Genomic DNA, 13,255 nt, shown 5'->3' on the forward strand with positions numbered 1-13,255 from the left:
TGTTCTATGGTATAAAGTAAGAGTTAATTATAAATTCGGGAGTTTCCCTTCGGGACTTCCCCTTCTGGTCTGGCTGGCGCCTCTCAATGTCAAGAGGATGATGCAACTTCCTTTAATATTACAAGATGGTGGATGACGCAATGTTCGCAGTTGTTACACTATGGTATTGAAACCTACATATATATATATATATACGGTGATTTTGAAGCCATGATAATGGAAAGAGGGAAAGTGAGGAAAACACGTATTTTTCAAATTCATATTCTATTTATCAAGAGTGTAAACAAAAACCTTTCTCGGTGACTGCAAAACATAAATTGCATACAACAAAATGTATTATGCGTTTCACCACTGAGACAGGATCTTGTTCATTGAACCGATCACCATTTAATACACGGGGATTCCTCGGTCAATGGGATTCGAAAATACGTTCTGAGGAGCACTAGTCCAACGTTCTACCAACCAGGCTCTCCCGGCCTTAGGACCCACTGAGCTATGCCGGCTGAAGCTCAGCTATTGGTAGGGTCTCCCAATTATAACAAGTCAATGGTAGGGCACCAGATCATGAGTAGTACCCTGGTCTTCTTCCCATGAATCCCAAAAATAAAAGCCGGACTGATTCTACCTGGACGACATGGATTGATTAAGGACTTGAGAATTAGATCTGGGAATGTTCGTGTGCTGTATAAAAGGGACGCTTTGAAAAAGCTGATTAAGAAGCATATCGTATATTATGACTTGAACTCTTGCAAAGATTAGAAGACCCCAAAGATTAGAAGATCTGGGAAACAAACTTTTGGCAACAGGTCAATGGTGAGGCACCAGTTCATGAGTAGCACCCTGGTCTTCTTCCCTTGAATCCCAAAATAAAAGCCGGACTGATTCTACCTGGACGAGATGGAAAGGGACGGATGGATGGGACGAGATGGATGGATCTTCCGCAGTAGTAGTAATACTTAATTTACTTAACATTAGAGCTGCACAATGAACTATTAGCGACCGTATCGAAAACTCCCCTGAGGATGATCCGAAGACGCGTCAAGTAAATTTTGATCCCTTGTGGAAGGGACAGCTCCCTAACTTTGTTAGCCCGACAACCTGCGAGCGAAATCAAGCCCCTTGCGGTAGAACAATTTAGTGTGGACAGATACCCCGCACCCTCGTTCCCTTCGCAGTCTAATCAAATTGATCACTCAACTACTTATTGACCACTGCCAGTAATGCTTAATTTCGGTGATCTACTGGGAACCGTGTGTTGCGATCTGTTCAGTGTGAAATGTATGGATGTTTCTTACAAACTTGAGAATGGGAGCACGAATTTGGATAGGATTTTTTTCGTGTGTCCAATATTTATGAGGCGGTTTGAAAACAATTACCCCTTTCCGGAGTCTTGTAGTTTATTCTAAATATTGAGAGAGAAAAATAAATAAGAATAAATTACTTTGTTGAAATTTACGGATTAAACTTTCCTTCATATCTTTGGAATGAGTTAACTTAAGAGCACAGCTGTTTTTATTACAGACTAGCCGCCTAAGGCGGCCAGCTGTCCGCCACGCTGAAGGTTTTCACAAATAAAGTTTTTTAAAACATGGCCGGAAATCTGAAGATTAGTGGACAATTAAAGTGTTCCTGTCCAGCAATTTTGTCTTCATATCCAGTTCTGCTGCAGATGTGTTATAGCTCTTGAGGATGTTTGAAATTATATAGCTACAACGCTTAAGAAAAAAAAAACTAAAATGCTAAATACATGAAAAGAACACGAAAACGAATAAATTTTTTATGGTATCAATTTCTATTTCTATATAATTTTTTATGGTATCAAATTCTATTTCTATATCTGTTACGTCAAGCACTCAGGTATTATAATTTGATCTAGTTGTGCTTGTATAATTTTGATCTAGTTGCGCTTTCTACGTCATTTTGTTAACATCGTTTGGTTTGTTATTTAACATCGTTTGGTTTGTTATTTCTAAGTTAACTTTCAAAAAATTGGCTGGCATCAGCATTTTTATTCTTTAAGTTGTTTATTTTTTCTTTTGGAATTCGTTCCTTTTTAGCGAAATGTTTTTCAACCTAATCGAATTCTTTGCCGACTGTTCTCTGTATATATAAAGAAAATAAAGTAAATATTTTTAAAGTGTTGTGAAAAGAATTTTTAGTTGTACAAAGTACTACAATATCGCTATAAAAATTATCGTCTTCGCTTAAGAAAAAAAAAAAAAGAGCGTGGAAAGAAGAAGAAAAACTTATTATAACAATTATGAACAGCGACAAATATATCAAAGCGAAGCGTTCTATTTACGTATCGAATATGTTGCCACATTTTTAATACAAAAGTTAAACTTTTCTCCACTTTAATAAATGTAAACTAATGCGAACTTTACAATTAAATTATTAATTCCTTCGTATATTATTGGTTTAAGTTGTCGAAAATTAATATTTCAATTGTAAGGTTCGCATTAGCATACATTTATAAGAGTGGGGAAAAGTATATGCATTTTTTAATAGTTTTTTGAATATGGCTCTTTGAAGACGAAAAAGCAGACGAAAAGCATAGACTTACAAAATGACTGATAACTAAATAACTAATCAAAATTTTTGAAAAAGAAAAAAAATACTTCTTCATTATGTCAAAACACAATTATGGGCCGAGTTTCGTGCCCGGGCGAGGCTTCTGGGGCGATATATTGTGATTACAGACACACACACACACACACACACAGCTGCGTTTATTATTATGTATAGATTACTAATATTTCTCGAATCATTTAGCGAATCTACTTTAGCTTTTTAAATACAACATTGAAAAAAATATGCTTTTTTTGTTTTGTTTTTTCAACCAGCATTATATATATATATATATATATATATAGAATTGCAACAAAATGTTTTAATTTCTAGCATAATTAATAATAGCAAATTGATTTCACCAGTATTGTTTTAATCCGTCGAAAGCGTCATTTAGCCAATAAGCATATTTTGTTTTATTTAAAATGTTAGCATATTTTGTACTGAACATTTTAATAACAAATTCACCACGATACCAATTTTCGCCAAATCTGAAATATTGGACCAAAACGCCTAAATCAGATCAAGTAAGAGATAATAATTAAATACCCTCTCACTTTTGCAATATGATACATATTGTCTTCGTTTTTGACTGTATGAAATTAAATCTCGAAGTACTGGAAGTTCTATTAATTCAAAAAGGCAGACCAGCTGGTCACTGTTGGCGGCTAGTGCTAAATATAAATAAGCATACTAAATGGCTAAATAAGCAAATAATGTCTTAGTTTTCTATAAAAATATCCATTTGAAATAGTCACACATTATGACATTTAGAAATTATCACTGAATTCTATTATTTCTAATCGAACTTTTTTTTAAAAAGCTAAGGAATTTTAACAATTTAAATATTTACTTTAAATCCGAGTTGACAACAAATTTTTTAGTTTTTTCCAAAATAATTTACTAAAAATCGGCTTCATTTTCAACTATATAATACGAATTATAAAAAATTTTAATAAAGGAAAATGATAAGAATAAAATGAGCTCACCGAAATTTGGAACGTGAGAAAAAATTTCGCACGCCTTATCCAAGCTGGCTGAATTCGAAAAGACCTCTTTCATCACAGAGAATTCATTCAAAACCACGGTATACTTTGTTCCTAAATATACGCTAAAAATACAGAAAAAAATGAAAGTTTTTAGCTAAAACTTCGGTATAAGAAATAAAATAAATGAGTCATAAATTTGTAAAATTCGTTTACACAGAAGTGCCATTTGCTTGTGAATTAGTCGTCTTTGAGAGGGAAGAGATTCTAAGCTCTTGACCCTTGGGTCATTCAATTTGCAATGCATTCAGATAGCTAGATTTTTCCAGTCTACAATATACCGAGAATCGGCGGATTATGGAAGAAAGCCAAGTGATTTGACAAGAAATGACATGTGACATTGAGAGATCGTGGTGAACGCAATGAGAGTACGTACGATTCCATATAGCCTGCCAAATAGCACGTAGCCAGTTGCTGATGCTTGCGTGTCCATAGATTTTTGTTTATACAGAAGTGCCATTTACTTGTGAATTAGTCTCCTTTAATCGTGGAGAGATTCTGGGCTCTCAACACTTGGGTCATTCAATTTGCAATATATTCAGATAACTAGGATTTTCCACTCTACAATATACCGAGAATCCATGAATTATGGAAGAAAACCAAGTGACCTGACAAAAAAATGACACGTGACATTGAGTAATCGTGATGCACGTAATGAGTACGATACTACATAGCCTGCCATATAGCACGTAGACAGTTGTTGTTGTTGCTTGCGTGTCCATGGATTTTCAAAGAATATCAAAAGTCAGTACAGATTGCGGCAGCCAGCTTCGGTTCCTCTTGAATATAGAGACCAGATCTTAGATTGTCCTCAATTGACACCATTCCAAATTTCAGACCATGTGGTGTGAATGCTGGGTACTCGAAAATGTGTCTCGGTGTTCCATAGATAATGGAAATGTGAAAATGTGTTCCATTGATAATTCTATGTCGTGGCACGTAGCCAGTGAAGTCCAAAATTAGATCGAATTGTCAATATGGGTCTCCGAAGCTGTAGACCTAACTCGTTACTAATTTGTTATCTCTAATTCAATGGCACTTGTGCTATCTCTAATTCGATGCATTGTACAAATTACATGTTTGGTGTTATTTTTTATTAATTTCCAATGCCCACCACATTTGGCCACCATATGCCATCGTGGTACTCAACGGGTGAAATTGTTGATCTCTCTTTTTTATGGTCACCATATAGGTGGATCAACGTCACCCGAACAACCTAAGCAAGACAGAACAGAAAGAGAAAATTTACATCCGTGCCCAAAGCTGTATGCGAACCCGGAACTTTTCTGACATGATATCAGCTCCCTGACCACCGTACAAACTGTCGGGTGGGTTAATCCTAATAATATGAGCAAATGCAGTTTATTAAACTTGAAGCAAAAATAAAATTGTAATTGGAAAGAAAGACAAACAAAAATGATTGTCAAAGTGAAATAATTAAAATTAATTCCTAAGAATTAAAATTAATTATCTAAAATTAATGCGATCACAGTAAAAACAAATTTCGTAAATATAAGATATTAACTCTTATTAAAAATAATATATTTTTTTACATTTTTATAGATAACTAAGCTACTCCACTCCTTGCATAAAATCCATGAAAATGGTGACCTAGAATTATGTCATAAAATAAAGTCTTAAATTTAGTTAAAGGAATTAAATATAAACTTACCCTATGATGTCACCGTACTTTTTCCTCATTTTGCTCAGAGTTTTATGAGGTTCTGAACCTAAAAAGGGTAGACTTCCAAATATCGGAATCATGGGTGGCCCCGGGGGCAGTTTTTTACCCCTTCTAATTTTATAAAAACTTGCTAGAAAGCATAAAATGGCACTCATTGCTATTAATAGCAGTACATTTGTAACAGAATAAATTTCACAAATCGAATTTAGAATATACATGTTAAATTGAATTTTATATAATACTGAGCACTCTTTCAACGTTAATTTCCTACTCCCCCGCAAGAAATAAAAATGCATCCAAAATTGTGAAAGATTTTTATAAATCTACACAAACAATGCGCAGGTGGATAATCGTAACTAGCTATTGAAATCGTGACGACAGTTTTTATGTATGTTAGACATTTCCTTATTTTTTTTAATAGTCAAAATACTTATAACATCTTATAGGATAATTTAAGATTATATGAAAGGAATATAACAGGAGTATAATATAAACAGGATATAAACAGGAGTTAGCCTAAATACCGGAAAAATTTCTATGCTAAAGCATTTTTTTAACTTTCTAAAAAAATACATAAAGAATCCTTTTATAAGTGTTTAGGTTATGATATTTCTCATACTTAGCAATGAAGCTTAAAACTTTTAGAGGTCTGAGAGACTGACAATAAATTACAAACACAAAATAGTGTTTTTGAACACGCTATGCCAAAAAATGTAACAAAAAATTATAACTTGTAACAATTATTTGGTTATTATATGCAATAATCTCACATAATAACCAAAATTAATTAATTTTCGTGACCCTAGCTTAAATTTTAATAGAGATCTGGACATTTTATAAAACAAACCAAAAATTTTGTCGTCTTTCGTTTTTTCGTGATAACTTTAAAAATATGCAATTAAATTATTATACAAAATTTTGGGGGCAATTTAAAATTAATTGCAAAATTATTGCTCTGAGATTTTAAGAAATTCCGTTTAAAACTTCACAAGATATGAGTAATTAAAGTAGTTTATTTTTACGACACATGTGAGCAAAAAAATTTTTTAAAAAAATAATAACTGTCTTAATTCTATTTGACATACTAATAAAAAAAGTTCGAATTGAATATCTTAAAAATTTTTAAAAGTTTCTAACAATTTTCGCAATATTTTTCGTACTTTTTAAAATAAAGCTCAAAATGATAAGGGGTTTTATACACATTCCTTTGTACTATTAAACAAGATTTATGAAAAATAAACCGGCATTGTAGGGGATCCTCGCCCATGCAAGTATCCTTTTCTTTCGCCTGTTTTCTTTCCTTATTAAATCACATATAGATATTATCATTCACGTATTATCATTTGTTATTTAATTCTGTCTCATGATACAAAATAATATTTGTAGAAGGTCATTTTGAGCTTTCAACTGTACAAAAACTACAGTTTAAACTACAGTAGTTTTTGTACAACAGTACAAAAACTACTTTGAAAATTGCTTGAAACTTTTTAAATTCTTAAGATATTCAAATCTGGCTTTTTTCATTTCGCCAAATACAATTCACTACAAAATTGTAAATAAAAAATAAATAAATAAAAATAAATAATTAAAAAAAATATCCGCACATGCGCAGTATAAAATAATTATTTTATGTACTTAAATTGTGCACGGTTTTAAACGATTTGTTTTTTTTTTTTTTTTTTTTTTTCTTTTTTTTTTCTTGNTTTTTATTTTTTTATTTTTTTTTTTTTTTTAATTTTAATTTATAAAAAATATTGTATCTATTTTTGGTGTCTTCGAAAAAATTTTTTTAATTTTGTTGAATATTTTCAAAGTTACAGCAAAAAAATCAGTTTTTTTATAAAAAAGGTTAACATCTTCATAAATATTTAAGCTCGGCTTACGAAATTTTGTGTAATCATTGCATATAATAACAAATGTGAATTTCAATTTTATTGATACATTTTTTTGGCATAGGGTGTTCAAAAACATTATTTTCCGCTAGTAATTTATTGGTGTCCTCTCTAAGAGCTTTAAACTTTAACTTTCTCAAACCTCTACAACCTTTAAACTTTATTTTTAAGTATGAGATATTGCATGATGTTATAAAAAGTTATAAAAAGATTCTTTTAATATTTTCTGAAGTTATAAAAAGATTCTTTTAGTATTTTCTGAAGATATAAAAAGATTTTTTTAGTATTTCTTGAGAAATATAAATAAATGTTTCAGTATAGAAGTGTTTATATTATTTTGACGACCTTAAACGTACCGAAATTATACAGCCGAATCATACGGCCCGATAACCAGTCAGCATAATGCCTCATTGTCATCAATAATAAAGACAACGTACATCACTTTTATGCAAGCAAAAAAAAGAAATATTAAAGAGTTGAAAAGATTTTTAAATTTCAACTCTGATCAGGCTACTTCACAAGTATGTAAAAGACTTTCTTTTTATACTATAGATGGCAGCATCAAGTTTTCAAAATTCACTGTTTGCTTTACTCTCACGATATGCAAAAACTTTAACTTTCGAAACTAAAGCTCTAGTTTTTTCAAGAGTTATTTAACTCCCTGACAGTAAAAGAAATTTAAAATAACTGAAGCTTTTAACGGTTTAAATTCGCCAATTAAAAACTTAATTAATCAGGTCGTAATTAACTCATTTTTTAAAATCTTAAGTGTTTATCAATGAATATTCATCAATTCATCCTTTTGGTATTTTAAATATAAAATGGGTGTATTTATTTACACATTATTAAATTATAGCGTTAGTTCAGGAAAAATTTGTTTCGAATACATTAAATTTTTTCGTTGAAGAGCATTCGCTTAACACTTGTAATATTTTTCAATATCGGAACAGATATTTGAGTGCATATACTCTAGATGGCAGCACTACTTTAAAGCACTTAAGCTTCACTGAAATGTGTTTAAAATGAATCGATGTAGTGGCGTCATCTTTCATAAAAATATCTGTTTTATAAATTTGAATTTAAGCTGTACGATGGCATCTTTCTCACTTTGCTTTCAGTGAAATAATAAGAAATAAATATTGCTTTTTTTTTTGTTTTTTTATAGCGGAAAAAAACAGAAAAGTCTAAGTTTTTGCAGATTATTTTAATCATTTTCCAGTTTTTATAAATTCAATTTTTGCTGACCCATTTTCGCAGAATTAATTCAAATTGAAAAGTTATAAAAGCTCTCTATCTTAAAATTATTTCTTGAATAAAATTTTGAAAGCCTGTTTTACAGGCGGTTCTTTTCCATTCAATCGCTGATTTATATTTAGAAAATCAAAGTATTTAAAAGATATGAAAAAACAGAACAAAATTATCTTTCTCTGTGGTAGAATCAGTAGTAGAATAGCTAAAAAAAGTAAATGTAAAGAAACTAAATTTCCTTAAATTTAAACCTACAATAGTTCTTAGAATTAATTATAACTTCAGTTCGTTTTTTTTTTTTTTTTTTTTTTTTTTTTTTNTTTTTTTTTTTTTTTTTTTTTTTTTTTTTTTTTTTTTTACCCTAAAAGTAGAAATCAGAATAAATTGTTAATTTGAAAAAATTCTAATTCCACGATTGAAGATAAAATTAAGATTTTTTTTATTCGAGATAAATTTATATCAAGCAAATTAAGATCACAATACAAAAGTGAAATTATTCCCCCAGCTATATTTTACATCCATGCTAAATTAAGAGAACTGCATAAATATACTCGAGAAAAATCGAGAATAAACTTTTCACTCATTTAGTTTCTTAAAATATTCATTTGCTTCTCCACTATTAAAAAGGTAAGAAAAATTCTAAATTCTAAAATAAATTAATTAATTCGTAATTAAATTGCATAATTGGAAGCATCCGAAATCAGTCGTCATGATTCGTCATAAATCATTCATCATAACTAAATTTCTTATAATAGTTGCCTAACTTCCAATCACAAAGTTCAAATTACTAAGTCTTATATTTTTACATGATGGTTTATTTAGTTATATACTATATATGCATATAAATTTAAACGAATAAAAATCTACTTTAAAATGACTTAATAAAGCATGTTTCGATTTCAATAATATTTTATTTTTATTGAAGTACAATAGGTTAACCAATATTTTAACTTAACGAACTTTTTAAGTTATATATTTTTGTTTTACTTTGAAATGCTCTTTAAATTAAAATAATTTTAAATTTATAATTATTTTTTAAATTAATAGTTTAATATTTATTTTATATAATATTTTTTAATTTATGTATTATTTTATAATTTATACATTACTTTTTAGTTGGAATATTATTTTTCAATTACATTAAATATTACTTCAATTTAAATATTAAATGAATTTCAATAATATTTTTATTCCAACACAATTTTTTACTTAAAATATTATTTTCAATTTCCTATTTTTTTAATGGCATATTATCTATAACTTTGTATACTATTAATATTCTACATTATTTAGTCATTTAGGAAATGTTTTTAAAAATCAAAATTATTTTTTAATCTGAATAATATTTTTAAATGTAAACCTTAATTTCCGGCGAGACAAAATTTAGAAATTGGTTGAATATGGTTCTTCAGAAATACAACTTTAAATATGCGATTTTTTTTAAAAACTTGATGACTCAAAAAATATTCTCCCAATTGAGCTCCATTTTTTTTTTTTTTTTTTTTTTTTTTTTTTTTTTTTTNTTTTTTTTTTTTTTTTTTTATACTTTTTAATAACATTCTTTAAAAAGATGCCTAAATGAAGCAATTTTTAAAAAATGATTATTATTAAATAAAAACTTATTTCGACTATCACTAAATGGAAAATTATTGAAAATTAATTTCGCATGCAATTATCGTCAGATAGTCAATTTTAGTATGCAAATAGTGTGCAAAAGAAAAAATTTACAGTGTGCAAAAAAATATTACATAATGCAATTTTTTTTTCTTTTGATTGTTTAAAAAATTTACAAGTAAAATATTAGGACTCAATTTTTCCAAATTGCGGCCAACTTGAATATTTTGTGAATCATTTAATTTATACATATTTGAATATTGTGTAGACCCATCCGGATTAATAAGAATCCAAACTCGTTAAAAATAAAAAGTAGATAATAATGTTACTTTAAAGTTAATGTTAATTTAGCGAAAGAACATTTTTGAGTATGGTTTTGTATCGAAAATAACCACTCGCTACGAGACGAGTCAAATAAAAAAAAATTGTGACTTAAATCAACTAAACAAACGGTCACTTTTTTCCATCGCTTTTTTAAAAAACCTTCTAATGATAAAAATATATCAATGTAGAAAAAGACTCTGAGAAACATAATTTTCATTAAAAATTTCTACAATTAAAATTAATTATTTAACAATTAAAATCATTATTAATTATTTCGACACTTAAATGTAATTCATTATTTTAAAAATTTCTCCGTTCAAAATTTTGATCCTTCAGATTCCATCAATTTGTGCTGTAAAAGTTAATGTGGAAGGAGAGTTCCATAACAATTCACATATTTCAAAGTTGTTATGTGTATATTAAATGTATTTTACCTCCCCAAATATTAATATTTGGGGAGTGTAAAAGGTTAAAGTCATTATATTTGATTAAAATTTTGTCACATATTTTTATTGTTGAATTAACTTTTTGTAGCCGTAGATTATTTCAAATACAGTGAAACCTCTCAGAAGCGACCACTTTCAGTTCCACAGTAGAGTGGTCGCTAATGGAGGTTGGTCGATCTTAGGGGTTACCTTCATTGACTTCAATATGTTATCGAAGGTACGTGATTTCTCGCAGACTATTTCTATTTTACTCAGTGTTATTTTTTTTTTTTTGGTCCTGAAATACCACTTGTGTTGGTATCATGAAAATCGGATCGATAAATAAAATTTAGCGTCATAATTTGGTGTCATCTCGAGTGCTGTTTTCAAGTGATATCTTTCAGAGATCACGAAAAAGATCTCGCTAAATAAGAGCCACTCACAAATATATTAAATATATTTAAATAGCCGCGATGGCTCAGGGGATAGAGCGTTCGCCTTCCAATGAGGTGAACCTGGGTTCCATCCCGGCGATGGCTGGTCGATACGAATTCTTTTTCCGGCTCGCATCGACCACAGTGCTGACGCAAAATATTCTCAGTGGTAAACGGATCATGGGTTAGAGTCCCTTTGCCGTCAAGCTAACCGTAGGAGGTACTTGTGCTCTTCCTCTCCATGTAAGGCAAATGCGGGTTAGCTGTCCTCCACAAAGACAAATTTGTCCCAATACTCGATCCGGAAGCTCCCTTGCCTTCTGGATTGGGTTCAAAATTACAGGGCTATGGAGTTGAACATTAGTAGTCGTAAACCCACAAATTGGGTCGGCTGTTCAACGATGGTTATAAAAAAATATGTATATATATTTGAATGGGCCGGGATAGACTGGTTGGTAGGGCTCTGGGCCCATGTCCAAGAGTTCGTGGGTTCTATTTCTGGCCGGCCAAAGATTGATTTTCGACTGATTTGGCCGAAGATTGAAATTTCGACTGATGCACGTTAAATCTGTCGAGTCGCAAAGTCCTCCATGTTCTCATAACAAATCAATGCATCTGGAGGTACTGATTCAGGAGTTTCCTTGTCTTCTGGATTGGGTTCAAAATTACATGGCTACGGAGTTGAACATTAGTAGTCGTAAACCCAAAAATTGGGTCGACTGTTCAATGACGGTCTTAAGATAAAATATATTTGAATCTACTAATTTGTTTGTTAATATTTTTTGCTTTGATATTTTTCCGTCTTTCTTTATTTGACCTTTTTCGCATCTTGTGTAGAGGATTGCCGGTCTGTGGGAGACAAAATTCAACGAAAATCGTTTCAATAATCCGTGAAAAATCGAATTTTAAATCTACGACTTTTTTAATATTCAATTTTTCAGGAATATTCGATCGATTTCGCTCACATTTTGTATTTTGCCATGTAAATTTACAAACTATAATGTGATGCAAAAACATTTTATGCTTTACAATTCATTTTTGTTAGATTATTATGAAATAAAATTATAAAAAACAATAAATATTTTCGAAAATTTGTTACTGCATGGAATTATCTTTAGACGATCGAATTTTATAATTTTGTGCAAAAATTTTCATTTCTTAAATTAACATTAAGAGGTCCAAAATTTGACCAAACTATTGGGGCCATACTTTCCAGATTGTGGCTGCCCCATATTTTTTATGGGACAAAAATACGAATCCGTTGAAGAAAAGGTATGTTTATTCAGAGAAAGTATGCTTTGTGTCTGATTTCTATACTTAAAATATCGGCTGCACTAATTAATTTGTGGTCCCACTCTTGAACCATTAACATTGAGTTCTAGAAGGTGAAGATCCGATCATTAGATCAAAAGTTATTCAGAGTGATCCTTTCTTATTTTTTTATTTACGCATTTTACATGCGTTTGAAGACGCTGTGGATCTAACTGTTCTAACTCTGAGGACTCCGGTTCTCATGCTACATCCTAAAGAAAGAGTTTTCCGTTGGATTTACCAAATATTTTATGATGAGCCACTGCAGCTCAAGGGATAGATTGTTCGCCTCCTAATGAGGTAATCTAGATTCGAAATCCTGCTGTGGCCAGTTGCTACGAATTCTGCTCTAGGCTCGCACCAACCACAGTGCTGACTTAAAATATCCTCAGTGAGAGATGGATTATGAGTTAGAGTCTCCCTGTAGTGAGATTTAAGTCCCTGCCGTCGGTTTTTCGTGATTTTGCTCTCCATGAAACATAAATGCTGGTTCATTCCGACAAAAGTCCTCCACGAAGATTAGTTTTACCCAATGCTTAATCCAGGAGTATTTTTGTCTTCTAGGTTGGGATCAAAATTACAAGGCCACGAAGTTGAACGTTGATAGTATTAAACTCAGAATTGGGTCGGCAGTTCAACTCCGCTCATGATATAAAGTAAACTATTTTTTAATATTACTGATTTGCCAGCTTGCAACTCAAGATAATCT

At 30.5% G+C, this 13,255-nt stretch overlaps 1 protein-coding gene across 1 annotated transcript in view; it reads right to left on the bottom strand.

Moving 5' to 3' along the window:
- LOC107448652 (cytochrome P450 2F2-like) overlaps nucleotides 1–5,614 on the bottom strand; it is a 16,118-nt gene extending 10,504 nt beyond the window's left edge. The window contains exons 1-2 of the mRNA XM_016063954.3: nucleotides 5,287–5,614; nucleotides 3,558–3,679 (exon numbers count right to left, since the gene is read on the bottom strand). Of these exons, the coding sequence (XP_015919440.2) occupies nucleotides 3,558–3,679; nucleotides 5,287–5,594 (430 nt within the window). The 5' untranslated portion in view covers nucleotides 5,595–5,614. The remainder of the gene's footprint in view (nucleotides 1–3,557; nucleotides 3,680–5,286) is intronic.
- Between the last annotated feature and the right edge of the window lie 7,641 nt (nucleotides 5,615–13,255).

The sequence above is a fragment of the Parasteatoda tepidariorum genome, chromosome 6, assembly GCF_043381705.1.
Source record: "Parasteatoda tepidariorum isolate YZ-2023 chromosome 6, CAS_Ptep_4.0, whole genome shotgun sequence".
Lineage (NCBI taxonomy): Eukaryota > Metazoa > Arthropoda > Arachnida > Araneae > Theridiidae > Parasteatoda > Parasteatoda tepidariorum.